At 44.7% G+C, this 27,592-nt stretch overlaps 1 protein-coding gene across 1 annotated transcript in view; it reads right to left on the reverse strand.

The window, feature by feature from the left end:
- SLC26A6 (solute carrier family 26 member 6) overlaps window positions 1–27,592 on the reverse strand; it is a 276,916-nt gene that overhangs the window by 196,670 nt on the left and 52,654 nt on the right. The window contains exons 7-9 of the mRNA XM_078662436.1: window positions 8,268–8,350; window positions 3,899–4,046; window positions 1,397–1,510 (exon numbers count right to left, since the gene is read on the reverse strand). Of these exons, the coding sequence (XP_078518562.1) occupies window positions 1,397–1,510; window positions 3,899–4,046; window positions 8,268–8,350 (345 nt within the window). The remainder of the gene's footprint in view (window positions 1–1,396; window positions 1,511–3,898; window positions 4,047–8,267; window positions 8,351–27,592) is intronic.

The following is a 27,592-nucleotide window of genomic DNA, read 5'->3' on the forward strand; positions in this document are numbered from 1 at the left end:
CCCTGAGATGATTATTACAGATAATGGAGTGTAAGTTACTTCCACCAAAATGAATAGTTTCCCTGTTTTTATGGCATGACATACTTTAGGACTGCCCTTAATGACCCACAGTGCAATGAGCAGGTTGAACGATTTAATAGTAATCTTAAGGGCAGTGTACACCTAGCCTGCCAAGGTCACATTATCTTTTCTATTGCTCAAAATTCCCCAGTTGTGCCAGGGTACTAGCCCATTCTTCTTATTGAGAGGGAGAGGGAGACACTCCACCTCTGAAGTATGTTCATAGTGGCTCCAGGGTAAGCTTTCTCAGGGCAAATTCTATGTTTCCAAACCTGACCTCCTGGGGTTCAGGAGGTGTTTAGAGCCTCAACAGACTCACTCTTTGGAATGCTTTGATAATGCCAACAGTCAAACCTCCCAGTTGTGCTTTGAGTGACTACTAGAAAAGGGATTTTCCAAATGTTTACACCCTTAAACAACTGTCAAAGTCAATAGGTATAGTGCTGTCACCGAATATGGTAAGAGTTAGAATAATAAAAGGATTTCCAAATGCATAGAAGCTTGTGAGATTGAGTATTCATTTGATGGGGAATTTCCTATCAATCCGAGACACAGCATTATGATGGTTCCTTCTCCAACCGGGGAAAGATTAGTAGACCACCTACAAGGGTGGCCAAACTTGAAGGCCAGGAGTTTTCACAGAACATTTTCAGAGAGCACTGTGATACTTCCAAAAGTGTGAATATTTTTGAATGCAAATTAAGCACCTGGTATGCCAGTGGTGTTGCATTAGTGTCAGGTTGCACATTTCCTCCCTACCTGCCGGTGCTGGGGCCGGTTTATGCCACAGTTTTATATCTTGTCACTAAAAATTCTGAATATGCAGGTAATTCACACTTACATAAGTTGATCCACACATCAGGTTGGAGTAACTTGTACAAAACCCTGGTAGGCAGTTTTCATAACTCCCATTACACCCCAACCCTACTCATGTTTCCTGCACCTGATTAGGCAAGCAGAGTAACTCATCCACTAACCATCTGCCAGACAAGGGTTAGGGTCTGGCAGCAAAAGTAATGCCCATTAAGGGGCAGAATTAATTTTTATTGTGGCTTGCCTTTTTCAAAAGGCTATCCATGGCGTGGTTGTAACTACTAGCTACAAAATAAATCGCATGTGTTGTCCGACTCATTTATCTAAGTTTTTTACTTCCCAATTCCACTGCACTTGAAATTTGCTGCAAATTTTTGCCTTGTTGCTGGTTTTTATGCTTCCCATGGCAATTCCATTTCCTCCAATGCAAAGCAGGCTTGAACAAGCTTCTCTTTAGGTGCATGTTCTATACAGTGTCTACTCACTCTGGTAAAGTTACCTTAGTCTGCAGCATTGCTCTCACCTGGGTATTTCCTCCTGTGTTCTCTTGGACCATACTCCTCGACAATGAGCAGCATACCGCAAAACACTGGAAAAAGCTGCCCACAAAGTTGCTGAGGCCCAGTGCTATCAGCTCCTAAAAAGGACAAAGAAAGAAAGCAATAAAACAGACTGACTGATGCATGTGAAAGGTAAGGCATCAAAATAAATGGCTTTCTGTCTGTATTTATCTGTAAAAATCAGTAAAAACGAAAAACTGGGAGCCTTAATTACAGAGTAATGCTCTTAAAATGTAAACATTTAAGGAATGTTGAGAATTAATGATTTAAATATGCAGAGTTATATAAGATTCAAAAATGTCTATATTGGTGAAGATGGAGATTCTAAAATATAAGAAGAAAGTTATGTGAATTGATGCACCAATTTTCTAAAGGGGAGCCCTTCCTGACACTGATTGGCCTTAATGTGTGTTTTCTTGACTTCTGTGGTGAAAACACGATTGGCCCTTCACATTTCTAGATGTAGGGAATTTCTGAAGGCCTTGCACATGTGCACTTTATGGTTTTCTGACAAATTACACTTCCCATAATTTATGAAAGAATACAGAGAAGGCACAAATCTGCATAGGAAGACTTTAGGCTTGATTTTTATAGGAAGGGTTTCTCCATCTCAATACTTGGCAAATGTGCTGTCTTTCTTATGACATGTGCCATAGGACTTTAAATCAGGAGCTTTGAGTATATCAAGTATGCCGATAAGTTCTTCACTACATATACAAATGGATTCACAATTAGTGCATAAACAGCTGCTCCCAACGGCACGCTCCTTTTGTGTTGTTACAACTTAGCAAGCTGAACTTTCTGCAATCAAATAAGTACCCTGACTAGGGGATTTTGGGCCAGATGTAGGTCGCCCAATACCGGTCGGTAACGGCTGAAATTACCGAATTTCGGCCGTTACCGACCGGTATTGGAAATTTGTATTGTAGGAGGCCAAAAAATACTGATTCGGTAAATACGAATCGGTAAATACCAAATCGGATGTTACTGTATTTACCGGGCCCATAGGAATGAATGGGGAATACCGATTTGGTAAATACCGAATCGGTATTTACCGAATTTTACCGATTCGGTAAAATTTACCGAATCATTAGCTACATATGATTTACAGATTCTAAAATACCGAATGTGTAAAATTCGTTATTTTGGCCCTATATGTCTGAAATCTCTAGTCTGCAAGGAACCATCTAAGCACAATTGCTCGTTTGCTTCTATTGTTTTGCTTTTTTCTGAAGCCAAACTTTAGTCTGGCTGCGGAAGACTAAGGACAGAGGCTGTCTGATAGATACTTGTCCACCTAAGCAGGTATTCCTACATCAACAAATTGGCACTAGTTACACCTGTCTTAAATTAATACAAGGATGCTACTTCCGGATAAGGGACTTCCTGGTGTGTGACTGGCCCACAGTGACTTCCCAGAGGAGGAATGGTCCATAGTGACTTCTCAAAAGAGGAATGGTCCATAGTAACTTCTCAGAAGAGGAATGGTCCACAGTGACTTCTCAGAAGAGGAATGGTCCATAGAGACTTCTCAAAAGAGGAATGGTCCATAGTAACTTCTCAGAAGAGGAATGGTCCACAGTGACTTCTCAGAAGAGGAATGGTCCATAAAGACTTCTCAGGAGAGACATTGTCCCAAGGGCTGTGAGATTTCTCTAAAAGACTGGTTCAAATTTCTTTACAGTATTTTCACAAAAACACACTGATGTACTGTAATCTACCGTTCTCTGGGGTATGATTCAGAGTTTGCTGATGTCATTTTTGATCCCACCCATCCCTGCCATCAATGGGCAGCCAGAAAAGTATTGCTTGAGGTGATTTTAATAATTCCTCCAATCACATTGGTTTCGATCTGAGAGATGTAGTAATTAACTCTTACCTTTTTGATGGGTTTCAACAGTTAGCTCACAGCAATTCCTGAACTTTGTATGTGTAAACCAATACTAATCTCTCAAAATAGGGCCCTGATTCTTGGTTTGGTCTTACCACAGCTGTTAATTTTCAAGTCTCTCCCCTGACAACTCTCATAATCAACTCCAAGTTTGATGAGAATAGAGACTGGGAAAAAGTAATTCAGGAAAAATACTCTACCAATATTTAAGAACAATAAATCTCTGTGTAAGTGCAGTCTTGTGTGTTAAGAATTTCAACAAATGTGCATCAACATCCGCTCTCTGCTCAGGCCCAGAAATTAGCTGGAAAGCAAACTCGCTCCAAAAGCTTAAAATCCTTAAAGAAGAAAACTGCCAACAGGAGTGCAGATGGAGTAAAAAGTGTGTGTCAAAGTTTTCAACTGGGCACTTTTTAAAATGAAACATCAGGATATTTTCATGAGGAATCATGAATACTGGTGAACAAAATTGTTTGTACAGCACCACCCAACAGGTTCTTAAAGTTGATAAATGTTCCTATATTTATACAAAAATGTAACATTTAAAAAATATTCAATGTGACCTCTTCCTTACCTGATTGCTGTCCACCTTGTAGCCATGTTTTGCAGCAAACGTTTTTCCCAATGAGATGGTGATAGCGTAGCCCACAATAGCGATGGCGAATGCATCGCCCACTACTTTGTCAAAGAGGCCAGCTTTGGGCAGTGCTGGGCTTTGCAAGCTGGGAGAAACAGGAACAGAACACAAAGATTCATTATTTATTTATTTGTCAGTTTCATATAGTGCCAGGCACCACTATGTGTGAAAGCGCTTTACATAGAACAGCAATAATCGAGTGATCTTACGGACAACACAACCTAGAAAAGAGCGAGAAGCTGGTATGGAGGGTGAGAGGTAGAAGGGAGAGAGACGGTGTGTGGAGATGGGCTGGGGATGGAGTTTGTGCATGGTAGAGAGTGAAGTAGGGGAAGGAAATAGAGGACTAATAAAGTGGAATGAAGGAGGGTAGTGACAGGAGACAGAGGGAGGCAGTAGGGGACACCAAGAGGAAGAAGAAAGGGGTTGCAGAGAGAGAAGGTGAGAAGAGGGTTGGAGAGGCAGTGCACAACTCAAAACAAGTGAGGAATTTGGAGAGAAGAGGAAAAAGAGTTGAAGAGAGGACATAATGGAGAGGCAGGAGGAGTGGAATGACAAGAATGAATGTAAGGAAGACAGTGTGAGTGAGCACTGAAGAAACAGGGAGCTGGAAGAGAAAAACAGGGTCTAGACAATGGAAAAATGGAAAAGAACAAGAAGAAGAAAGGACAAAAGGTTGACCTACAAGCAAAAGGTACTAGGTAACACAGGGAATTTGGAGAAGCAAGATTTGTAAAGGTAGTGAGTCTAAAACAAACAGAAGAGATGAGTTCTCAGCTTTTGCAGAAGGACATTAAGATGAGTGTTGCTTTAAAGTCCACTGGTAGTGAGTTCCAAAAGATTGCAGCACCTTAGAAGTTCTAATGCTGAGCATGAGCATTTCTTATGGAGGGTGACTCGAGAAGATTATTTTTTATTCCTAATGCTCTAGAACTGCCTGACTGTTTCAGCTGAAGGGTACACAGGACCCAACCTTTTTTGCCCATAATGGGAACCTGGGTATATCATAGAATAAACACATGGTTCTGTGTATCTCATTCACAAGTTACCATGAAGTCACGATAGAAGGATCCACTCAAGCCTTGATATCAACAATGATTTACAGTATTTATTCCCCAAATAGGTACTTCATAAATTGGAATAGCCCAGACGGTGCAGTACTCATAGGTGCAGTGATGTGAGAAATATCACTTATATACAAGAGGGATATCCACAAGGATATGCACAGTCCAGTTTGGTACAAGTACTGATTCCTGTATTCAACCCTATATATATACTTGATAATCCCTAATCCAGTGTTGACATTTTGACCCACACATTCATTTCAGTGGGTCTCTTCACGACAAGACATGCAGTCTGACTCACTTCAAAGCTGAATCCAGGACAGTGTTTTCTTCTCCATATTGGAACTTGTAGTCTTTTTGATCTCATGATAACATCAGGACTACAAGTCCAAAAATGGAAACAAAAAGACCGGACAGCAGCAGCATGGGCCTGGGAATCAAAGAAGATACAAAGAAAGTCACGATTCTAAGTTCGGCTAGGGGATGTGTTTAGCTGCCGACCTGCACATTTTCTGTTCAACTCTTGCCAGATATTTCACCAATCTGCAGTTTAGCTGAATATCAGAAGAATTAAAGCCAGTGATGACTGCCTACCTGCAGCGAAAGCCCTCTGATCTTAAATGATGGCTTTGATATAGTTTTTCAGTCCTTCAGAGTCTATTTACATATGCAAATTTGGTGAGTTATAGTTTCTGGGCCCAGCCTGCACAGTCGGCACGCTTCCTTGCTGTCATCCCGTTTACATAGCAGCATTGCTAACAAAGTTTGGTTTCATTTGTCCCTTGGATGACCCATTGCTGTCTACAAGTGAATACCGATATATTGGATATTATTTTCCTTGGTTAATCCACTACCACTCATGAACCTTCAGTTTGGTGGCCTCCTGAACTTGGCCTCCGTCCCCCCTAGTTAAAGAAGTCCAAAACTTGGGCTTCCCGTTCGATGACTCACTTTCTCTTTCCACCCACATAAACAAAATTAATCTTCTTGTTTCTACCATCCATATCTTCTAAAAAAACAACCCCATTTCCTCCTTTGTCTTCTCATCAATTTGTTGTACAGTTATCCTCTCCAGGCTGGATTACTGTAATCCTCTCTGCTTGAGTTTTAGACATCACAGGTCCATGTTCAACATACAGCTGTTGGATTAATCTCCCTAAATTCATGCACATTTCACACTAACTCTAAGTTTCACCAGCTCCCTGGCTCCACTCACATCTGGTTCAAACCCATGCATCTTGTTCACAGAGCTTTTCTCAAGACTGGTAATCTTTTCCTTCAAGACAAAATTGTTCCACATTCCCTGACTTGTGACCTACAATTGCACTTTCTGAGTGCATTGTATTCCCTTCCATCACGACAGGCAGTTGCTTCTTCTTCCAAGCAGCCAAAATATGACCCTCACTTCCTCTATTCCTACGTCTCATGGATGATCACTTGCTTTGCAGAAAAAAATCTAAAACTCAGCTTTTTTTCTATATTCTTGAAGTTCTGCTATTCTTCTATCAACTTTTCCTTTATCTCCAGGATATCTTGTTTCTCCTTCATTACCAGGATATACTGTGGTGATCTACAAATGTCTATCCTCATCATAGGCCTGCTGTTACTGGACCTTCTGTCCTCTGTGGCATATCTCCTGCTGCCATGCAGGATATGAATTCCCATTCATTTAGCTCCTCTTCTCCTTCTTCTCACTTTGTCTGCTGATTGGCTCAAGCAGACCAGGATGCTAGACCAATGACTGTTCTCCAAAGTTGTGCTAAAGACACACTATCAGTCGAGGAAGGTTTCTTAATATAAAGAACTGAACTACCCAAACAAATGTAAATCAGGTTATCATAAACATTTTGAAATAGCTTTTGTCTGAGAGGAAAAATATGTACATAAAAACAATGCAAGTTGACGTTTATTCAGACATCAAAACCAACCAAGGACCCTTTGGTTTAATAAAAGGTTTTCTAACTATTTTATTTACCTGGATGCAGGCCATATTCAGGCACCTGAAAATGGATCTCTTTCTCTGTACATCTTACTGAGTGATTCATTCAGCTGCATGTGAAAAACAGACTGAAATCAGAGCACAATGTTGTAAGTATTTTATTAAAAATTAAAAATAAATTGAACCTTGCATGCATTATTTTGGTTCATGCCCATGGAACGTGCTATAGTACACAGTAGTTATGTGTCTCCTTGCAGAGGCATTGTTGTGGGTGTCGCTATGAGTGTGCATGGTTTTGTTTCCACTGGCAAAGTTGTGCAAAGTTCCGAATTTTTGCCCTTCTTGAAGCTTTCACATTTTGTCGATTTACCTTTTTTTGCCTTGGCAAAGCTCTTTTCTACACAGCAATAACATTTTCAGTCTAGTTGAACTTAGTTAGATTTAGGTAAGCTAGGTAAATACATGCAAAACATTTCTCTGCAAGATTGCTCAAGAGAAGAACCCTGATTACAAGAAGTCTGTCTAATACCGACCCTTGCACAAACCATTGATAACTATGTGTTGGGCGGAATTTATCACACCAGATTGTTACCTAGTGTGATAAAGTAAAATTTCCAAGCTACACATTGGCAGTATATACCGTATTTTAAACTGCTAGACTTATATTAGAACATTGGAATGCTGGGGGCGCCATTGAAGACAATGCAGTGCTGTGAACAAAGGCCTCACAAAGCCTGAGGAGACTTCAACCCTCTGGGCTCTGTAAGGTCTTTGTTTTACTATTTACAACATTCTGCCCTCTAGGGGCGGAATGTTCTAATAGCCTTAGATCCCTCCATAGCGGGCTCTCCCGGCCATTAAAGGCCTGCTCCCTTGTGAAAGGCCCTTGCCTTTGGCTCAGACCTTTAAAGCTGGAGCGGGCCTTCATGGCCAGTATAGCCCACTACAGAGGGCTTTAAGGCTATATTAGAACTTGACTATTGGACTCGAAAAAATCCCAATCCACATTTAATAGGGCAATAGCTATTTCAACCCCTCTGAGACGTTTGTTATCAGGACCCAGCTGTTTCTCCAAAGTGTAGCTTATGGAGAAACATTTCACAACATGAATGGCTGAAAAAGTCAAGATTTTCTTACGTCTGTGGCAGACAAAACATTTTTTTTACAAACTTTTACATAACCCTTTTCCGAAAAAATAACTTTTGTAAATCCACTCAGCCCTAGGTTTAGACTATCTTAATTTGAATACAGGGGAGCATGCCCAGAGAAAACCCAAATCAATGGTGTTTATGAAATTACTCACCCAATAGGGATATCACCCACAGTTTCGATGCCGAACCTTTCACGCAGATTTACCCCATAAGATATTCCGGTACAGGCAATAAGCTGAAGGGATAAAAAACACATATCAATCGAGTTATAAAGGCTCTGTTGCTATAAATCATTCATGTATCTTGCTTCTGAAAGCTAATTAGATGGAGGTTATACAAAGACATCTAAGATGTTTTATTAGGCATATATGTTTCGAACAGATCAACAGACTTAAAACGCACTGGCAAAGCCACTAGGTCTGGCATTGGCCGTCAACCTTTTGGCAATTCTTGTTTTATTTCGTCATGGCTTTTGTAAACCTTTATTGTTCAAGAACCTCCCGGGCCCTCATCAATCTAAAAACATTGGCTAAAGGTAAAAAAAAAGCAGACATTACCATAGGAAAGGAACTACTTTGTGGGTGGATGTGCTACTTGTGAAAGGTAAGCATGCGATAGGTCAAAGTGAAGTCAGCCTATGGCTGAGTGGGCTGACACATTGCCCCTTGATGCATGTTGTAGTGGGAAGAAAACAAATGTTAATGATGTAACCACATACTAATGATGAAGTCTTGCTTTAGACTTCACCTATAAGCAAGTATGTTATACACCTAATTTAATAAAATCAAAGGTCTTGGCTAACACAGACCTAATAAAGCCAAGTGATCTGGCATCGGCTGCCAGGCTTTTGCCTTTGAGAAAGAAGGAAGACAAGACAGAAAGAGGGAAAGAAATCAAGAAAGAAGGCAAGCAAGAAAGAAGGAAAATCAAAAAGGTAGGAATGAAGAGAGCGAGGGAGGATAGAGGGGAGGAGAGGAAGGAAACAAAGGAGTGAAACATGGCAAGAAGGAAAGAAGAAAGGCAAGAAAGAGAGGAGGGAAGGGAGAGAGAAAGGAAGTGAGAGGGAGGAAAAAAGAGAGGAAGGAATTAAAGGAAGGAAGCGGGGGAGGGAGGGAGGGAGGAAGGAAGGACAGAAGGAAAGAAGGGAAGGAAGGAAGGAAGGAAGGAAGGAAGATTGGAAGATTGAAAAGAAAGATGGCAATAAGGAAAGAAGAAAGGCTAGAAAGAAAGAAGTCAAGCAAGACAGAAGGAAGAGAGCGAAAGTGGATAGAGGGAAGGAAAAACTGAAGGAATGAAAGATGGCTAGAAGGAAGGAAGAAAGGCAAAAAATAAATGAGTGAAGGAAGATAGAGAGGGAGCGGGAGAGGGAGGAAAGAAGAATGAAAGGCAGGAATGTGCCAAAGAACGAAGGAAGGAAGATTGAAAAAAATAAGGCAAGAAGGAAAGGTGAAAGGCAATAAAGAAAGAAAGAACAGAGAAGAATGGAGTAAAGATAGCAACAATGAAGGAACGAAGGAAGGTACAGAAACAAGGATGAAGGAACGGTAGCAACAATAAAGGAAAGAAAAAAGAAATAAAGGAAGAAAGAACAAAATAAAGAATGAAAGAAACAAAGAAATAAAGAAAGAAAAAGAAGGAAAGAAAGAGGGAAAAAATGAAGCCATGGCTGAAAACATAAGATTTGATTTTATTTAATAAGAAAGAAAGAAAGAAAGAAAGAAAGAAAGAAAACAGAAAGAAAGAAAGAAAAATAACAACAGGGTTGGCAAGAATGACAGAACATACTGATTAGTTTATTTTCAAAATTCATTTGAGCTGATATGACATAGCAGCAGTCAGATAAGCATGGCCACTGCAAAACGAATTTACAACTGCACTAGCAGGAAATGAGACCTGATAAAGCTGGAATGCGCCATGTGCTCACAGCAAAAGTCTATTGCTATTCAATCAGGCTCTAAGCACGAAGGCAACACTAAAGTAATTAAAATGTGGAAACAAAAAAAACACTGACACTGAAGGGAAATACCTTGTGTATGGATGTGCTCTTTGTGAAAGAGCAAAATGCAGTCACTCAAAGTGAAGTTAAGCAGTGGCTTAAGTAGGGTGTCCTATTGACCAATGGTGTACGCTATAGTGGGCGGAATTAAAATGTAATGACACAACAACAGATGAATGGATGAATAGAGGTGGCTGAAAAGACCTTTAAGTAAGTATACTATAGGGTTAATTTTAGTGCACTGAAAAGATCTTGGCTAACGCCAGACCTAAAAAAGTCCTCAAGCTCAGTCACAGGAAGATGTTTGTCCTGGCTTGCAACTTCCTAAAATGGCTGTAAATAATTATGTTTTGGTCTACATTTTCAACATGCATGCATTAAATTAAACATTGATGATATGCTCCATTAATATCAATTATTATGCAAATGGAGTAACCCTGTAATTATGCAGTGAATGCTGCAGCCTTAGAATCACATAAACCCAGTGGCCCAAAGCATCAAGTTTATTCATGAAAGGTAAACAATAGCTAAACATTCTATTTCCCGTCAGTGCCCTTTTTTAGTTGCACTTTGAAGAAAACCTCTAACCCAAAACAAACATGTAATATTAAAAAAGCACTGGCATAGCCAATAAATTGTGCCTTTAGCTGCCAATGCCGACTTATTGGCCTTGCAAATACTTTTTGGTGATGTTATTTGGTATCAGCGCAAAGAGAACAAAATGCTTTTTAGAGATTCAGCGCAGTATCAGCGAAAAAAGACCATGATGACGGGCATGCTTATGCGTTATCACACATATGCGTCTATTTGTTATGATGCTACAGTGGCCCTTTCTGATGATGTGTACATGTGCATGCCCTCCATTCATGCACATGCTTCTACTATATTGTAGCAGCCATTTTTTTCTACTTACCGTTCAAATATGATGGATGCCAATATGGAAGAAGTACATAAAAAAATTATTTGAATGTGCACAAAAGCACATTTTAAAAAAGGGCAGCCCATTAGCAAATAGTTGGTACCAGACCCTGAAAAAGTTTTTTAAAATATCTTTCTTCGAGGGCAGAGGAGAAATAGAGGGGCAATGGGACTAGGGCATTTGGATGCAATAGAGGACCATGAGGCAGGGTGGGAGAGTGCAGGATCAATGATAAAGGCAAAACAATCCAGGCAAGGAGGCATGGGGAAGCAAAATATTTGTTGGGAAGAGTTAGGAGGAAGAACCAATGCAGAAAGTAGGGTCAGTCAGGAAATATTAGCACTCTAACAACGAAGAAAGAAAAAACATACACTTTAATGGAGTGCTTATGTCATAGAGAAAAGTTCTTCTCTGAGTGCAAGCATATAGTTTTAACCTTTAGGTCCCCAGGGCTGGTGAGAGCGATAAACAATAGGATGTTCGATCAAATTATGGAGAAATCAAAAGTTATGATTCTACCGCTGGGGTTTTTTTACCGGCCCCCCACATGGCAACCTAACTCAATAAAAATAGAATCCCAAAATAAAGTAAACCAGCAACCACAGTGTCCACCATGGTTTCATGCAAACCGTGTTGGCCCCTTAAGTACCTTGGCTGAGGTCGATTGACTACTAACAGGGTCCCTTATGAGAAATGATACCAAGGATATGACAACATCATTATTATGTCATGGGGACAATAACGAGCATATATTATTTACTGACCCTTTGGGGGAAGGTGGTGATCCCCAGTTGTCCCGCAATAAAGATAAAATGTGGGCTTTGGCTATAGATGGTGAGGATAATCAGAACTCCATAAATGTTGGCCAAATGGGGGAAGGGTTTAGCCTGAGTAAATATCTAGACACAATAAGTAACCAAAGGGATAGATGTACCTTTCGTCTAATCTCGTGGAATGTGGCAGGTATTTCATGAAGATTACGGGATGAGGTATGGATGAAATATATTAAATCCTTTGACATAATCCGTCTTCAAGAGACTTGGAGCAGAACTGACCAAAGTTTGGATGGATATTGTTCATCTATTGTCCATGCTGAACCTTCATTGGCTGGGAGGGCAAAAGGTGGCCTAATGACTTCCATTTCGGTCAAACATAAGTCATTGAAAATAGATAAAATAGTGGCCTCTCCATGGTATGATTTTGATTACAAACTTGCTCCTTGTCCCACTGCTTTCAATCAACTGATATTACAATATTTTTGACACCCAGAATATATCTATTATTGATGGTTTACAGGCTGAAATAACCAAAGAAACCGAAGGTTCTTCACCTCTGTGTATCATGTGGCTAGGGGATTTTAATTGTACTACATGCTATCAAAGTGGAACCAATGCCTGTGGTTTACTTGATATAAATGACCAACCACTTGCACACTTTAAGAACACTGCACAGGGAGACGCTTTGAACGACATTATTGTGGTAAATGATCTCTGCATGCTAGATATGTTGACCAGCACTCTAATGGTGCCAATACCAACCTTCCAAGGGACCGGGGGACAAATGAGTATAATTGATTTTGTGTTAATTTCTAGTAGGTATGTCCATCTTATTGATGATTTTAAAATAGAAGTAAATCCTGTCAGTGACCACAATCCACTTGTCCTAATGTTGAGTACCATTGTTGACAGGGAACAGTCTTCTGAACAATCGATGAAATATAGTCACAACCATGGTCTTAGGTTAAAGTGGGATAGGGTAAATTCTAAAAAATTGGAGGAAACAATCTTCAGAGCCAATCGATCACAAGTAGACATTTGTTTAACGAGAAATTGATAGTTCAGAATTTTGAAGCTCTCTCTGAGAGTGTGGCCACATACCTACTTAAACCTGCTGGGAAGGGGGATACCCGGGATTACAAATGGTTTGATGCTGAATGCTCCGCAGCACAAACATTATTTAAGAAAGCGTTACATGGAGTCCCACAGGATAAGGAATTGGTTAGGAAGGCAAGAAGAAATTATAAAGAAACCAATGATAAAAGGAAACTGGAATTGAAAAAGCAAGCATGGGATGACCTTGAGAAAGCCTCTGATTTAAGGGACAGTAGATTATTTTGGGAGGTAATAAATCATCCCTTCCTTAGTAAATAAAACAGAATTTTGATTGTCCATATAACATGGGAGGCTTGGATATCCCATTACTCGAGGATTTTTAACCCAAAGGGTGTCACTTTGATAAATGAGGGTGAGGATGAAATTGATTTTAATATTGAGACTGCACAACAACTAAGTCTCTCACTTTCTTTGGTAGAAGTGGAGGAGGCACTGAGAAAAGGTATTCCACTCAAGGCACCAGGTCCTGATGCTGTACCCTTGGATCTGTTTAAAAACAATCTTGAAGTCTGGGCACCACTGTTGCTTAAAGTCTTTAAGACGATTATTGTGGGGCGCATTCCAACATCTTGGAAAGAGGCAGTAGTTGTGCCAATTTTCAAAAAAGGTGATAAAAGTAACCCTTGCTGTTACAGGCCAATTTCCCTAATAGACGGTTCTTGTAAACTTATGGGGAGAGTGATATTGGCCCGCCTAGAGACATGGGGAAATTCCTCTGGCCTTATTGTGGATTCACAGTACAGGTTTAGAAAGGGCAAGGGGACAGCGGAGCAGTGTCTGAACTTGGCCTTGATCATGGGTAAGTACATGAAGGCCAGGGGTGTTTCTATACACCTGGCCTTCATGGACTTATCCAGTGCTTTCGACACTGTGTGCAGGAGGAAATTGTGGCTACTAATGGAGTCTATGGGGTTTGAGAAACCATTGGTCACTTTGTTGCGCAGATTACATGCTGCTACCCCTGTGGCCATTCGATATGGCCCTGGGGGCGAAAAGACACGGCCTATTCCATCTACTGAAGGTGTCCGTCAGGGCTGTATTTTGGCCCCTTTATTGTTTTTAGTTTACACAAATGGTTTCGAATTTTTTTTATTGGAAAAAGGATCGGACTTTCCTAAAATAAATGGTAAACAAATACCTTTATTGTCCTACGCAGACGATACTGTGTTAATGACATTAACTGCAAACAGTATGCAAACATGTCTGAATGCTTTTAATGAATTTATGCTGGGTCTAGACCTAAAGGTTAATTTTACTAAATCATTCACAATGGTCTGCGGCCCAAATAGGACCAAAACCCGTAAATTTGTTGTAGAAAATGTGATTATTGAAAAAGTCCCAAACTTTAATTATTTGGGTAATCTTTTTAATAAAGCCTTGAGTTTGGATCCTTTAATAACAACACGGGTACAAAAGACAACGAGATCTATAGAGGCCCTCTTTCGTTTTGTAAGTAAATTAGGCCAAAAACCAATTGCTGAATTAAAGACACTGTATAAATCTAAATGCTTGCCTGTTGCGACCTATGGAGCAGGGGTATGGGGATACCATAAAAGTGCACAATTACAAGTTATGGAGAACAAGTTTTTAAAACGTCTTTTATCAGTTCCGAATAGTTCTCCCAATACTTTTTGTCATTCCGAGATGGGTTTAGACTTTGTGAGTGACAGTATCCAAGGGTCCCCACTGCTCCTATGGGGAAAAATATGGTCCTCAGATGATTTGCAGCTTTCAAAAGAAATCCTAAAAGACTGTGTAAATTTGGATCATGCTATGAAGATCCCATGGCTGTGTTATGTAAAGGAAACCTTTTATAACATTGGCCTTGGTCATTTTTATGACAACCCAGATTCTATTAAATCAGATCCAAAGATGGTGATTAAGAATGCATATTGTAGTATATTGGGTTCGTCCAAATATGATGAACAACCACTATACCAGGCAGTTACATCACAGCACCAATTCCACTTATCTTTTACTACATATACGCAATGGCGTTTTTATTTGACCAGATTTCGGTTAAAGGAACTGCACTTTTTGGTTGCTTTTCCGAAGCAAGGGGGTTGGTGTGAGAGGCTACCCCCTTGCCCATGTGATAATGAAACCCAACAATGCACTTTGCACTTTGTGCTTTTTTGCACACGTTATAAAGCTCCAAGAGATCGTTTTATTAAACCTATCCTAAGGGAAATTAGACCTTGTAATTTTAAGGAAGGTTTTGAGCACTTAAGATCATTACAAACTGCTGCTATATGTAGCTCTATGCTTAGTTTCATTATATTGGCACTTTTAATCAGAAATCGCTATTGATAGTATGTTTCCTGATATTTTGTGTATTTTTATTGAAAACCATTGAAACTCATAGAATTGATAATCTATATGAATACATTTAGCTAAAATGTACTAAGCTTTGGCAGCTTCCCTATACAATTAAGCGGGCTGGAGTGAGAGGCTAACCCACCTATACATGTGATGTTGTAGTTTGATAATGCACAGTACACTTTACATTCTTTCTGCTTGCCCTCTAAAGATGTTATCAAAGTTTGCAAAATCAAGTCGGTTGGTGTGAGAGCCTAACCAACCTATATATCTGACGATGTAGTTTGAAAATGCACAGTGCACTTTATATCTGTTTGCTTGTGTCTAAAGGAAGTTATTAACTGTTCCGGGAGGTATATTCGAACTTGACTTCATTAGGAAGTCTGGAGTAATAGATTATTATAAATTGTTCGTCCTTTTTAATGTAATTTTATTAGCCTTATTGGATTGATTTTAAGGACTTTTTATAAAGAAGATAGTGTCTACTGATAATGCACTCTTGATATTCTGTGCTTTACATTTATGTATTTGAACCTTTGGATAAGAAATACCATTTGAGAACTTGTATGTTAAAAATGTATACTTTTATGATTCTTCTCGAATCGAATAAAGTTATTTATGATGATGAGTGCAAGCAGTGGAGGGACACAGGACATCCAATCAGAAAACAGTAAGGAAGAAATGTTCCAGAACCTGTCACAAAACAATTCAACTGACCTAATACCCACTATAGTTATGCATTTTAATGTATTAGTGACAATAGGTCTTCGACTGCCTGTAGGGGAGACCAAAAATGCATAATGGTTAACATGTGTAATATGGTTCTATATTGCCATCTTGGGTTTTGGTAACATTCACAAACCAGCACCTAGCCTCGTGGATCATAAATTTTACTAGAATACCTAGATTAAATATATACTGCAGAAGTGCACATCTGTAGTTAAGGTTGACACCTCAGTTCCTAGAATATGACACTTTTGCGCCCTTAATACCCGCCAATTTCCAGCAAATATGGAGGTTGTATACCAAGCATGGTGATAGTTTTAAGAACTTGCCAAATTGGCAGCATTTTACTCAAGCAAATCAAATGTTAAAAGGAGGTTCCCAAACCATGCCACTTTCACCAATAACATGTTTTACTATAAGAAAATTCCTATATGCATCATTCTGAAACTGTTGAATGAAGGTCCACCATATTTTAATGACACAGTGGTTTATTCTGTCAATCTTGTTTTCTTGTTTTAGTGCATTTTCAGCTAGCCTGGTTGGACACCGACGCAGAAATATGACTCTTCAATTGATTGGCTAGCCACAAGATGCACAGCATGCCCTGGCTATTAGAGGGCTCGGGTTCATGGTCCGCATCGAAATGAATTTTAATTAAAGCCTGTTTTTGAGGGTCTCAAAAAGGAACACATGAAGAGTAATAGATTTTAGTCAGAATGCAAATAATTTAAAGCTGGCGTTATTCTCATTGTAGGTGAGTTTTCAGGTGATTTACTCAGTGTAAAATTCCGCTCCTCTGCTGGGATTTAATGAACCACATTTGAGAGAAAAGCAGCTTTCCCTCATGACTTACTCAGAGAAGGAATGGAAGGTGCTCCAGAAGCTAAAATGGGAGCACACTATCTTTCTCAGCCATGTAAGAACAGAGTCTGATATTCTGATTAAAACATGTACTTCCAACAGCAGCGGTTGATCCCCTGTGTTCTACAAACACACAAAAGGTGATAGGAGGAGTGCTTGCAATGTGTCTAACCACTGGCAATCGCTCGGGGTAATGTTCCAACCCATTGCTTTTTTGATTACCATGCCACCTCAGCCATATGCAAATTAGCCTTAACCCTGCTTCAACAGGAAGAGTCCACCCTGACCTGCCAGGCTAGGGCCTCCCTAAACCAGAACGCACGCAACCCGGGAATAGTTTCACCCTGGTTGGGGCATATCAGTCAGGTGTAGTTTGGTTCCAGAGGCACGGTGAGCATGTGACCAATGTCTGGGCATATTGCCACTTAGAGGGGTACATCCAACACACAAAAGGTGATTGGAGGAATGCATGCAATTGGTCTTACCAATGGCGAACGCTCGGGTAGCAATTCAAACCATCACTCCTTTATCTACCAATTCCACCCCAGTTTGCACCGAGCCACATACAAATCATTCTTGACCCAGTTCCAATAGGAACCCCACTCGGCTATGCGGTGATCGCAAGGTAAGTGGTTTAATTTATTTATTTATTTTCAGAATTCCGTCGTATGTCACTTCCACCCTAGCCCATCCACGCATCCGCCCCTCCGCCTTGCCGCGCCTACCTGCACTGGCCGCCACTGTACAGTGGGTCAAAAATGTTTTTTACAGTTTGCTGTGAATTCATAGAGGATCTATGGCAAAATATTTTTTAAAGTGCAGGCTTTTTCACTACCTCAATAAATACACCCTGGGGTGGGCCAGGGTTTGGTGGGAAATGTAATGTAGGAGAAGGGGGTTCTTAGCCCTTCTTCCCAAGCCTCTGAAAGGCCCTGGGGACCCCATACCAACTGTCAGCAAAACAAAGGGGAGGGCAGTGTTTGGCACCCATCTCTGAGCCTCATTAGTCCTCGGGATCCCATGCCCCAAGGATGAATATCATTGTAAAGGTGAGGAGCACGCAGGTCCCCCTCCCTTGACCTCTCTAGGCCCTGGAGACCCCATCTCCCAAGGTCAATCTAAAATCAAAAGGGAGGTCAAACCTGCAAACGCCCCTGGGACCACATCCCTCAAGGTCAGCTAAATTAATGTGTCCCGGGAGCCCACTGCCTTGCCACAGTAGTTTCCATGCCCACAATAGCATGGGCATGGAAATTATAGTATTCTCCCACCTGGCGGGAGCATTTCTAAAGCTCCGACTGGGTGGAAGCAGACCCGCCATCCTGGTTCACAAGAACGTATGAAGGGAAGGCCTGTCTGTTACTACTCAGCGCGAGCTTTAAAAATGCTTCAGCCGCGTTAGAGCTACTAGTTTTTCTTGCCTGTGGTCTTGCGAGTAGGCAAACTCACATGGGTAGGAGCAAACAAAACGGTCTGCTCCCACCAGGCAGGAGCAATGCCAGCTCCCACAGCACCCAGGATGGGTGCACGGAAAGAACTGTCAGTGGGGCTCCACCCATTCCCCAGGGTGGAGGCCCTGGTTGGGCACCAGGGGACCTACACACATAGAGTGAGGCCCCAGGGGATGGGATCCCCGAGGCCAGCAGTATTGGTTAATGAAGGTGGGCCCCTTACCCATAAAGACCCCGGGGGATGGGATCCCTGTGGTCCCTTCTGGCTCGCAAAGGAGGACCATTTGCCTCCTCCCCAAGCAAATATGGATTAGCCCCAGTGAATGTGGTCCCCGGGGCCAATATTGACACGACCTGTTTGCTAATAACTTTGTCACTGATTGATGAATCTCTAGGAGAATTTGCAGACCTATTCTTTTTTCTACATTGGCTGATGATTTAAAGTTTTGTAGTGATTAGTTTTAGGGGCTGTAAGGAAAAAAGGGGGGTCCTTAAACACATATTTTCCACAATGCATTTCCAATAGGCTTTTCAAACTGACGTATGACAAAATGGCAGCACAGATTTACATGAAAGTTGGCAGGAATATAGATTATAGTGGGTAAAGGGTCCTTTTGTTAGTTGTTCTGAATTTGTTCAGTTGTTTTTAAGTAATAAGGGGCAAAAACGTTGTGATATATTGGGCCCTTGTATAATGCAGGATGTTGTGGCATACAGCTGTACATGGTGATAATGAAACACAATGTTATTTGTTAATCAAATCCCTTGCAAAAAGCAGCCATATTGTTTAGACCACAAATTGTGTTTGTTCTGTGTTTTAATTTCAAATATAGCTTATTACTCTTGTTGTAATGTATAGGACAATAAAAAGGCAGTTTATCAAAGTCTGTAGAGATAGGAAAAGTATTTTCATTGATTTATATGTTTTTGGGAAAGTTTACGATGTACCATGATGTGCCAAGGTACTTTCTCAAATATAGCTAAAAGGTACCTCAGTAGTTATTAAAATCTAAAATATATCTATAAATCTATGATAAAATAAAATTAGATATAAAATAGGGTGGCTCTTAAAAGAGCCATTTATTTTTACAAAACATATTTATATGTGTTTATCAAGCCATGTTTTTAGGTTTGAAATGAAAGCCTGGTTTCCATAGGTTGAAAAATGTACACTATCAGGACAAAACAGTGCTTTATTGCCATAGTTTACATTTAAAAATCCAGCAAGACTAAATTAACTATACCTCGAGCCTTCCCCATTCACTGCTCATACCCTTTCATATTACATATTTTATAGTATGTTAAATCATATCATCCATGCATCTGAAATTACATCATTTAGGAGAAGATTGTGTATGGTAGAGGGCTGAGTAATAGTTAATTTAGTCTGGCTAGCAACTTGGCAACACTTTGGGTGGGTGCAGATTATAACTTTAAGTTATTTACTTTTTTATTTTTTAGTTTTTTATAGAGCTTTACAGCAACGTAACGGCAAATATCAGACAGTCACAGTTCACTAACAACAACAGTATAATAATAACACAGAGTCTAGAGTCTAGACAGGTATTAGTCAATCACAGTGCAATAATAAAAAAGTACAGTTTCAGAATTCTAGTCATTTTCATTCAGTAATGAAGTATTACAATTGTGGCGTTGTGCGTCAATTCATTGTGTAGACCTAGCAGGAGAGGTGTACGTAACTAGGTTGAGATTTCATGGTGCAATTGACTAGCTATTTTCCTGAGAGACAGAGGTGCCGGTTGAGGAGAAATTCTTTTAGCTGTCACTTGAAACTCATGTAGGAGGTGTTAATTCTGATATATACTAGGAGAGAGCTCCAGAATTTGGGGGCGTTGCCTGAGAAAGAGTGAGAAAGGGCTTTTTGTTTATGACTTTTGGGGAGACTGAGAAGGAGTGTGTTGGAACTTCTTAAGTTTCTCGATTATCCTGCTTTCGTGAGTGTGGCTGTGAGGTAAGCTGGTTTACCAGTAGGTAGGGCTTTTTGGTGAGACAGGCAGTTTTGAAGCAGCAGTGTGCTTCAATGTGTAGCCACTTTAGGTTTTGCAGTGCAAGGGAGAGGTGTTTCTTTGCTCTGTGACCATTGTTGCTGCTGCATTTTGGGTGGCTCTCATGGGGCCTACGTGTGCTTTGGCTGATCTTGTGAATGTGGCAATTCCATTGTCTAGTCTGGACAGAACTAGTGCTTGTGTTGTGGTTTTTAGGTCATTCGGAGGTAGGTAGAACAGTCATTAATGTGTAGTTATAGTTAGGATGTAATAACCATAGGAAATGGATTACTAGGCTTGCTAATAACGTTGGTGTCATTTGGTGAACCTTCATGAAACTTTTCTAAAAAAAACTGTTTATCCACCTCAGCTCCTTCCTGGAAAGGTTTTGGGTGATCTGTCAAATGGCAGCTGAGAAAAAAAGGGGATCCCAAAATAAGCTTTTCCCACACAATTTCATTAGGGAATTTTAGACAGTGCTACAGCCAAAACAGCTGAACAGAATTATACCACATTTGGCAGAAAACTCAACTTATGATTTGGTGTAAGTTTGTTCAGCAGTTTTTGAGAAATTAAGGTTAGAAATTGATAGATATCTTGGTAGTTGGGTAAACAGAACTCCTACTAGAGCGATCTGATTGGCCAAGGGGGCAATTGTTCCCATTGGCCGCTCGCTCCCGCTAGAGCAATAGGGTCCAATGAGTCCCACGGGAGGTTGCGCTCTGATTGGCTGATAGTAACCTGAACAAAAATGTTGAGGCCCCATTACAGGACTCGATCTCCGTGTCCTGAAAATAAAAACAAATTATGTATAAGGGAACAGGGTGGGACCTGCGGGTAATAGAGTGACCTCACTAGGTTTAAAAATAATGTACGGTTGTTTGCATCACTGTGACCCGGCGAGAGTCCTGTGGGAGCCAGTGCTCACCCCTAGGCTACTGTTGGAGCCCCATGGTAGCCAGAGCAGCTACCCTGGCTCCCACAGGAGTCCTTTGGGATATAGAATACAATTTAAAAAAAATCAGGGGTGGGGTTGGTGTCCATTGGGGTTGGTAGGGTTGGCAGCCAGGGGAGTTTAGCACAGAGCTTGGATGCAGGCATGTGGTTGGCATAGTTACATATGTTAATAAAATCTTACTTGACTTAAAAAAAAAACCCTTACAAATTCAATGAGAAAAACAAAGGTTGAAATGACGTTATAGTTAGGTGACCATGTCAGTTAGAATGTATAATTTTAAGCTAAAATAAGACTAAAATTCACCAGCCATAGTTAACTCAAGTAACTATAACTTGCACCCATTCATACTCTGCTTATGACCTCAAATATTACAACACTCATGGCTTGTTCTAAGACCTTATCGATTAAATCACTAATGACAACTGAAATGACATAATTAATGACATCACTGTGCATTGTCGAGGGGCGTGGCTTGAGCGCCGAGGGAGATGGCGGCGTGAGCTCGGAGCTCCGTGCCTCTTCCCCACCAGAATCCTGAATTAAGGGCCGGAGAGCCCGTGTGTGCCCCGGCGCCGATAGCTTGACCGGCGGAGACCACCTGGACGAGGTTTGGGCGGCCGGCGGCATCACATCGCCGAGAACGGCAGCCGATCGTTGTGGCCGCTGGAGAGGAGGGGAGGACGGCGCCGCGCAAGATGGCTGCCGCGGCGGAGCACTGAAGGACGGAGGGCTGTGCCGCGGGACACACTGCCGGCGCGCACAGGGGAGGCGCGGTCTCCGCCAGCGTCGAACCCCGCACAGCGGAGGACGATCCTTGGACCCGGCGGCGGTGAGCAGCGGCCTCGGAGGCGTGAGGTAAAGGCCACCCGGGTGCGCCGCTGCGGGAGAGCCTCACGGCCGGACTCCATTGCCGCGAGGGTTGGGTCCGGAGCTTCGAACCAGGCCGGAGCGCCACACAAGCCAACTGGTGGACGGGGGCCGCCTGGAGAGGGGGTTCACGGGGGACGGTGCACGGCGCTGGGCAGCTTGCCCCCCCCCCCCCCCCCCCTCGCCCCCACAGCGGAGGCCTGAGAAGCACAAGGGGGCAAAACGAAGGCGCCCATGGGCCAGTGGAGGGTCTTTGGCGGCATCAGGCTTCCGGTAGAGCGTCCAACCTACCGCGCCGATCAGGGGGAGTGAGAACAATCCTCCACAGCACCCGGGGATTGTACGACACGGCGGACGCCACCTCTGATGCGCAGTGTTCGAACGGCGAGGCCCCATAGCGCGCAGGAGCTGGCCACGTAGCGGAGGCCCGGAGACAGCAGACAGCCGAATAAGGCGAGGACGGTGAGGCCGGCTACTATGGGGAAGCCAAGAGCTAAGGCGGAGGAGGCGGCGACGTCAGATGTGGCAGAGGGGGGCCCTGCTGAACCGACGGAACTACAGCGATTGCAGGATCGAATATTGGACGCCATAACGGCCACTAGAGACACGCTACATAACGATATAGCGCAGGTGGCGTCGGGGCTGGGCTTGCTCCGGGCGGACCACGACAAACTAAAGGACAGGGTCAAGGATGCTGAAGCGGTGCTCAATGACCTGGCGCCGGCTCACAAGGTGATGGAGGGTAAGCTAACGGAGGCCCTGGACCGCATCCGCACCCTGGAACGGCGAGCGGAGGATGCAGAAAATAGGAGCCGACGCAGTAATGTGCGGGTCGTAGGCGTGCCAGAGACGGAGGGGACGGGGGACATGATTGCCTACATGGAGGAATGGCTGAAGACCGTGGTGGCGCCGGAAGGGCTTTCGCCATTCTTCACCCTGGAGCGTGCTCATAGAGTCCCCTCGGGACCTCCCAAACCCGGGCTCCCACCCAGACCGATCATAGCCAAGTTACTCCACCACAAGGACAGAGATCTACTCCTGCAGAAAGCTCGAGAGGATGGCCCTTACCAAATAGCGAACAGCAGAGTCACACTTTTCCCAGACTTCACTTTCGAGACGCAGAAGCAACGGGCCTCCTTCCTCACAATCAAGAAGGAGCTACGAAATGAAGGAATTGCCTACTCCTTGCTTTTCCCAGCCCGGCTAAGAGTGGTAGTGGACGACAAGGCGATCTTTTTTGCAACGTCAGCGGAAGCCTGGGACTGGTGGGAGACATATAAGGCCGGGACTGACGGCGCCAAGGCAAGAGAAGAGCGGGAGAAGGTGCGGGAACGCTCGCCCAAACGGCTGCGGAAATCGAGGAGACTATGGAAACGAGGGCGGGGGAAACTGGGACCGACGGCCTCCCAGACTGAAGCGGAACGGCAGGCCGCGCTGCTAGAAGTAGAGAGGCTCGGACGGGCGGAAGGCACCGGATCTACAGGGGCCATGGACTCGGACACTCATGTATCGGCCTCTGGCTCGGAGTCGGATCTGTCGGAGATCCACCGCACTGAGGGACCGCTAGTGACACCGCAGACGGCGGACGAGATCCTGAATGTTTGAACTGCTGGCCTTGCTCAGTGGGTAATGTTTGAGGGGCTGGGTGGGGAACCATTGCCTATGCACATAGCGGGGGTCGGGGCACACCAAGGGGTTCGGGGCGAGGTGGTTGTGGGGATTTGGGGAGGAGGCGAGGAGCTGGGCGGCGCAGCCCCCCACTGGACGAAGCCGCGCTCCGTAGGCCCTTAAGGCACCCACAGCTACGGCTGTGTAGTTGAGACCTGGGTCATCAGGTGTGGGAGTTTGGATGGGGACTGATATCTCGATATTGGGGCCTGTTCTGGGGGAGGGGGGGGGCTCCACGGTTGGGGATTGTTTACCTTTTTTGAAGTTGTTGACCCTGGGTGTACCAAGGGATGGGCTGTTGAGAAGTTTTGTTTTGTTCTGGGGGGGCACCACCACCGTCGAAGGGCTGGAGCTGGAGGGAGTGTTTCGTCCGGATTACTGGGACAATGGCTAATGTGAATGGGCTGACCTGTATTACTTGGAATGTCCGGGGCCTACACACTATGCAGCGCAGACACAAGGTACATGCCTATTTGGTGCGCAGGGGAGTACACATCGCGATGCTACAGGAGACGCATCTTACACGACAAGAGGGGGCAGCGCTACAGAGGCGATGGCGGGGACAGGTTTTTCACACCAGCTACTCGGCCTATGCGCGGGGAGTACTTATATGGGTTAGAGCAGGCACGCCTTTCCAACTCACGCGCCAATGGGTAGACCAGGATGGGAGGTATGTGGTGGCAGAGGGGAAGCTAGAAGGTAGAGATATAGTGTTAGCTAGTATATATGCCCCGAACACAGACCAGTTGGCTTTCCTCGCGAAGCTTTCAGGGACGCTGGCCCACTCCCTGGCGGGCCCGGTCCTGCTGGGGGGCGACTTTAATTCCATTGCCGACCCCTTGCTGGATAGGTCCCACCCCCCTCTGCGTGACTCCCCAGTTCACAGGCTATCCAGAGGTAGGAGGGAATGGCAGGAGCGCTGGGAACTAGTAGATGTCTGGAGAGGGCAGCATCCGACTGACAGGGATTACTCATTTTTCTCTGGACTGCATGATCTGCATGTCCGGTTGGACACGATACTCTGCTCCCGGGGGGTGCTACCATGCGTCACTGGATCGGAGTACCTGTCAAGGACAATCTCGGACCATAACCCACTCCTGGTTCGGCTAGCGTGGATAGCAGAGAAGCCCAGGGTTCCGCTCTGGCAACTGCGGCCTGAGACCCTGGAGGACCCCCTCTTCGGGGAGGCCCTTGCGGAAGGAGTGGCCTTATATTTCACGGAAAATGAAGGGACGGTGGACTCTAGAGCGACGGAATGGGACGCCTTTAAGGTAGTGGTGAGGGGTATCTGTATCAAGGATTATGTAGGCGTGCGGAAAGTGTTGCTGGGCGACTTGGCTAAGGCGGATGCTAAGCTGAGGGAGGCGGAGAGGGGGCGGCCTGGACACCCAGAACTCCAGGAGACACTTTGTTCGGCCAGGGAGGCAGTAGCCGTTGAAGTGGAGAGGCTACGAGCCTTTGACTACAAGCGATATATGCTGCGCTCCCATGTTGAGGGCGATAAGGCGGGCACCCTCCTGGCATGGCTCTCGAACCCCACAAGACGATGCGCTCCCATGCTTCAACTGAAGGATAAGGCGGGCGTGGTACAACACACTCAGCTGGGCATAGTCGCCGGCTTCCAGGAATATTACGAGGGCCTGTACAAGAGTACCCCGGGAGATAGGAGGGGGCTGGTAGAACCCTTCCTGGCTGATCTACCCCTGCACCGGCTGGAAGCAGAGCAGGCGAAAGACTTAGGGTCGGACATTGACGCGGGAGAGGTACGATCGGCGGTGCGGCGCATGGCAAGGAACAAAGCGCCGGGAATAGATGGGCTCCCCATAGAATTCTATAGCAAATATTTAGACGTACTGGCACCACGACTCCTGACCGTATATAAGGAGGCCAAGGCGACGGGCCGACTACCGCAGTCGATGCGGGAAGCATTGGTGGTCCCGCTACTGAAGCCGGGCAGAGAGGGTAATGACCCAGCGTCCTATCGACCACTCTCTATGCTCACCGCGGACTATAAGATCCTGAGCTCCATACTAGCGGCGAGGCTTCTGCCTCACATGACGGGGCTTGTGCACGACGACCAGAACGGTTTTATACCACAGCGCAACACCACAATAAATATCAGAAGGCTTGTCCGTCTCATGAACGGGCTGGACGGCGGGGCAGGGACGGAACTGGTTCTCTCGGTCGATATTGAAAAGGCCTTCGACAGTCTCGAGTGGGACTATCTATACGTTGTCATGGAGCGCTTTGGGCTGGGAGCTGGTTATATTCGTTGGACGAAGGTCCTTTATGCGGGGGCGTTAGCGAGGGTGAGGGTGGGACCGGCGGTGTCCCTCCGCTACCCAGTGGAGCGGGGCACTCGACAGGGCTGTCCCCTATCGCCGCTTCTGTTTGCGCTGGCTATTGAGCCGCTGGCGGCTGCGGCCAGAACGGGGCGGCACGTCCGCGGAGTGCGGGCCCGAGACGGGCAACATTTCATCTCGCTATATGCCGATGACCTACTACTGTTCCTCTGCGACGGGGGTGAGGACTTACGGAGAGCGGAAGCCCTACTGGAGAGCTTCGGAGAGATGTCGGGCCTAAGGGTTAACTGGCCCAAGACGAGTTTGTTCCCACTGTTGGAGGGCGCTGCCCAGCCGCACCACCGGTCGGAGGTGGCCTGGAACCCTACCTGTATTAAATACCTGGGGGTCCATATTTACCATAAGCCGGAGGACCTGCTTGAGGGCAACCTGGGGCGATGCATACGCGGACTGAAGGGCTGCATGGCCTTCTGGGCCACGCTGCCACTATCGGTAGCGGGCCGGATTTCCCTGCTGAAGATGGTCGCCCTACCGAGATTATTGTATTATTTCCGGACGCTCCCAATCTGGCTACCTAGCTCCTTCTTCAGACTCTTTAAATCTCAAATTACGACGTTCATTTGGGGAACGGGACGATGCAGAGTAGCGCTGGCCACGCTTTCTCGCCCGAAAGATGAGGGGGGTCTGGCGGTGCCGGACTTTGAGCTTTATTACCTTGCGGCCCAACTGCAAGTCTTCACGCAGGAGGTAGCGAGGGTGTTTCGGGGCCCTGAGAACGACAGCTTGCGAGGGACGCCCAGACACGTCCTGGCATATATAGTCCTCCGGCAACGGCTGGACAGTCGGGATCTGTCGTTGGAGCAGTGCACGTATCGTCAATGTTGGAATCGGGCCCAGAAGAGGGCGGGTATCCAGCGCCCATATGCGCCTGAGATTCCCCTGGGCATGCTAACGGCCTTGCCGCATGGCGGCGACTGGTCGCGCCTACAGGAGTGGGAGGAAGCAGGAATACAGGTGGTTGGAGACCTCTTTGAGAACGGCGCACTGCTCCCATTCCAGGAGTTAATAGAACGCTTTGGCATACCGAGAGGGGGATTTCTACTTCATGCAGCGGTAACCAGGGCAATGCAAGCCCACTGGGGTACGGGACTTGAGGAACCTGGGACGGCAGCGGCGTGCCAGTACACCATGATGGCGGCGGGCACGATCAAGGCGGTGACGTGCCTCTATAATCGAATGATTAGGGAGAATATCCCTCCTCTCACGGCCCTGAAAGCCAAGTGGGAGGCGGACCTAGGTAGGGACGTACCTGACACGACGTGGGCACAGCTGATCCGTAGGGCTCGCAACAGCACGAGAAACGCTAGGTTTCAACTGATCCACTACTATGTGTTGCATAGGGCGTACATGACCCCGGGTAGAATCCGGCGGTATTTTGGAGATGGGACAGTGACCTGTCCCCGATGTCCGGAAGAGGGGGCTGAGCTAGTGCACATGTTGTGGGCATGCCC

This window comes from Lissotriton helveticus, chromosome 9 (genome assembly GCF_964261635.1).
Source record: "Lissotriton helveticus chromosome 9, aLisHel1.1, whole genome shotgun sequence".
Lineage (NCBI taxonomy): Eukaryota > Metazoa > Chordata > Amphibia > Caudata > Salamandridae > Lissotriton > Lissotriton helveticus.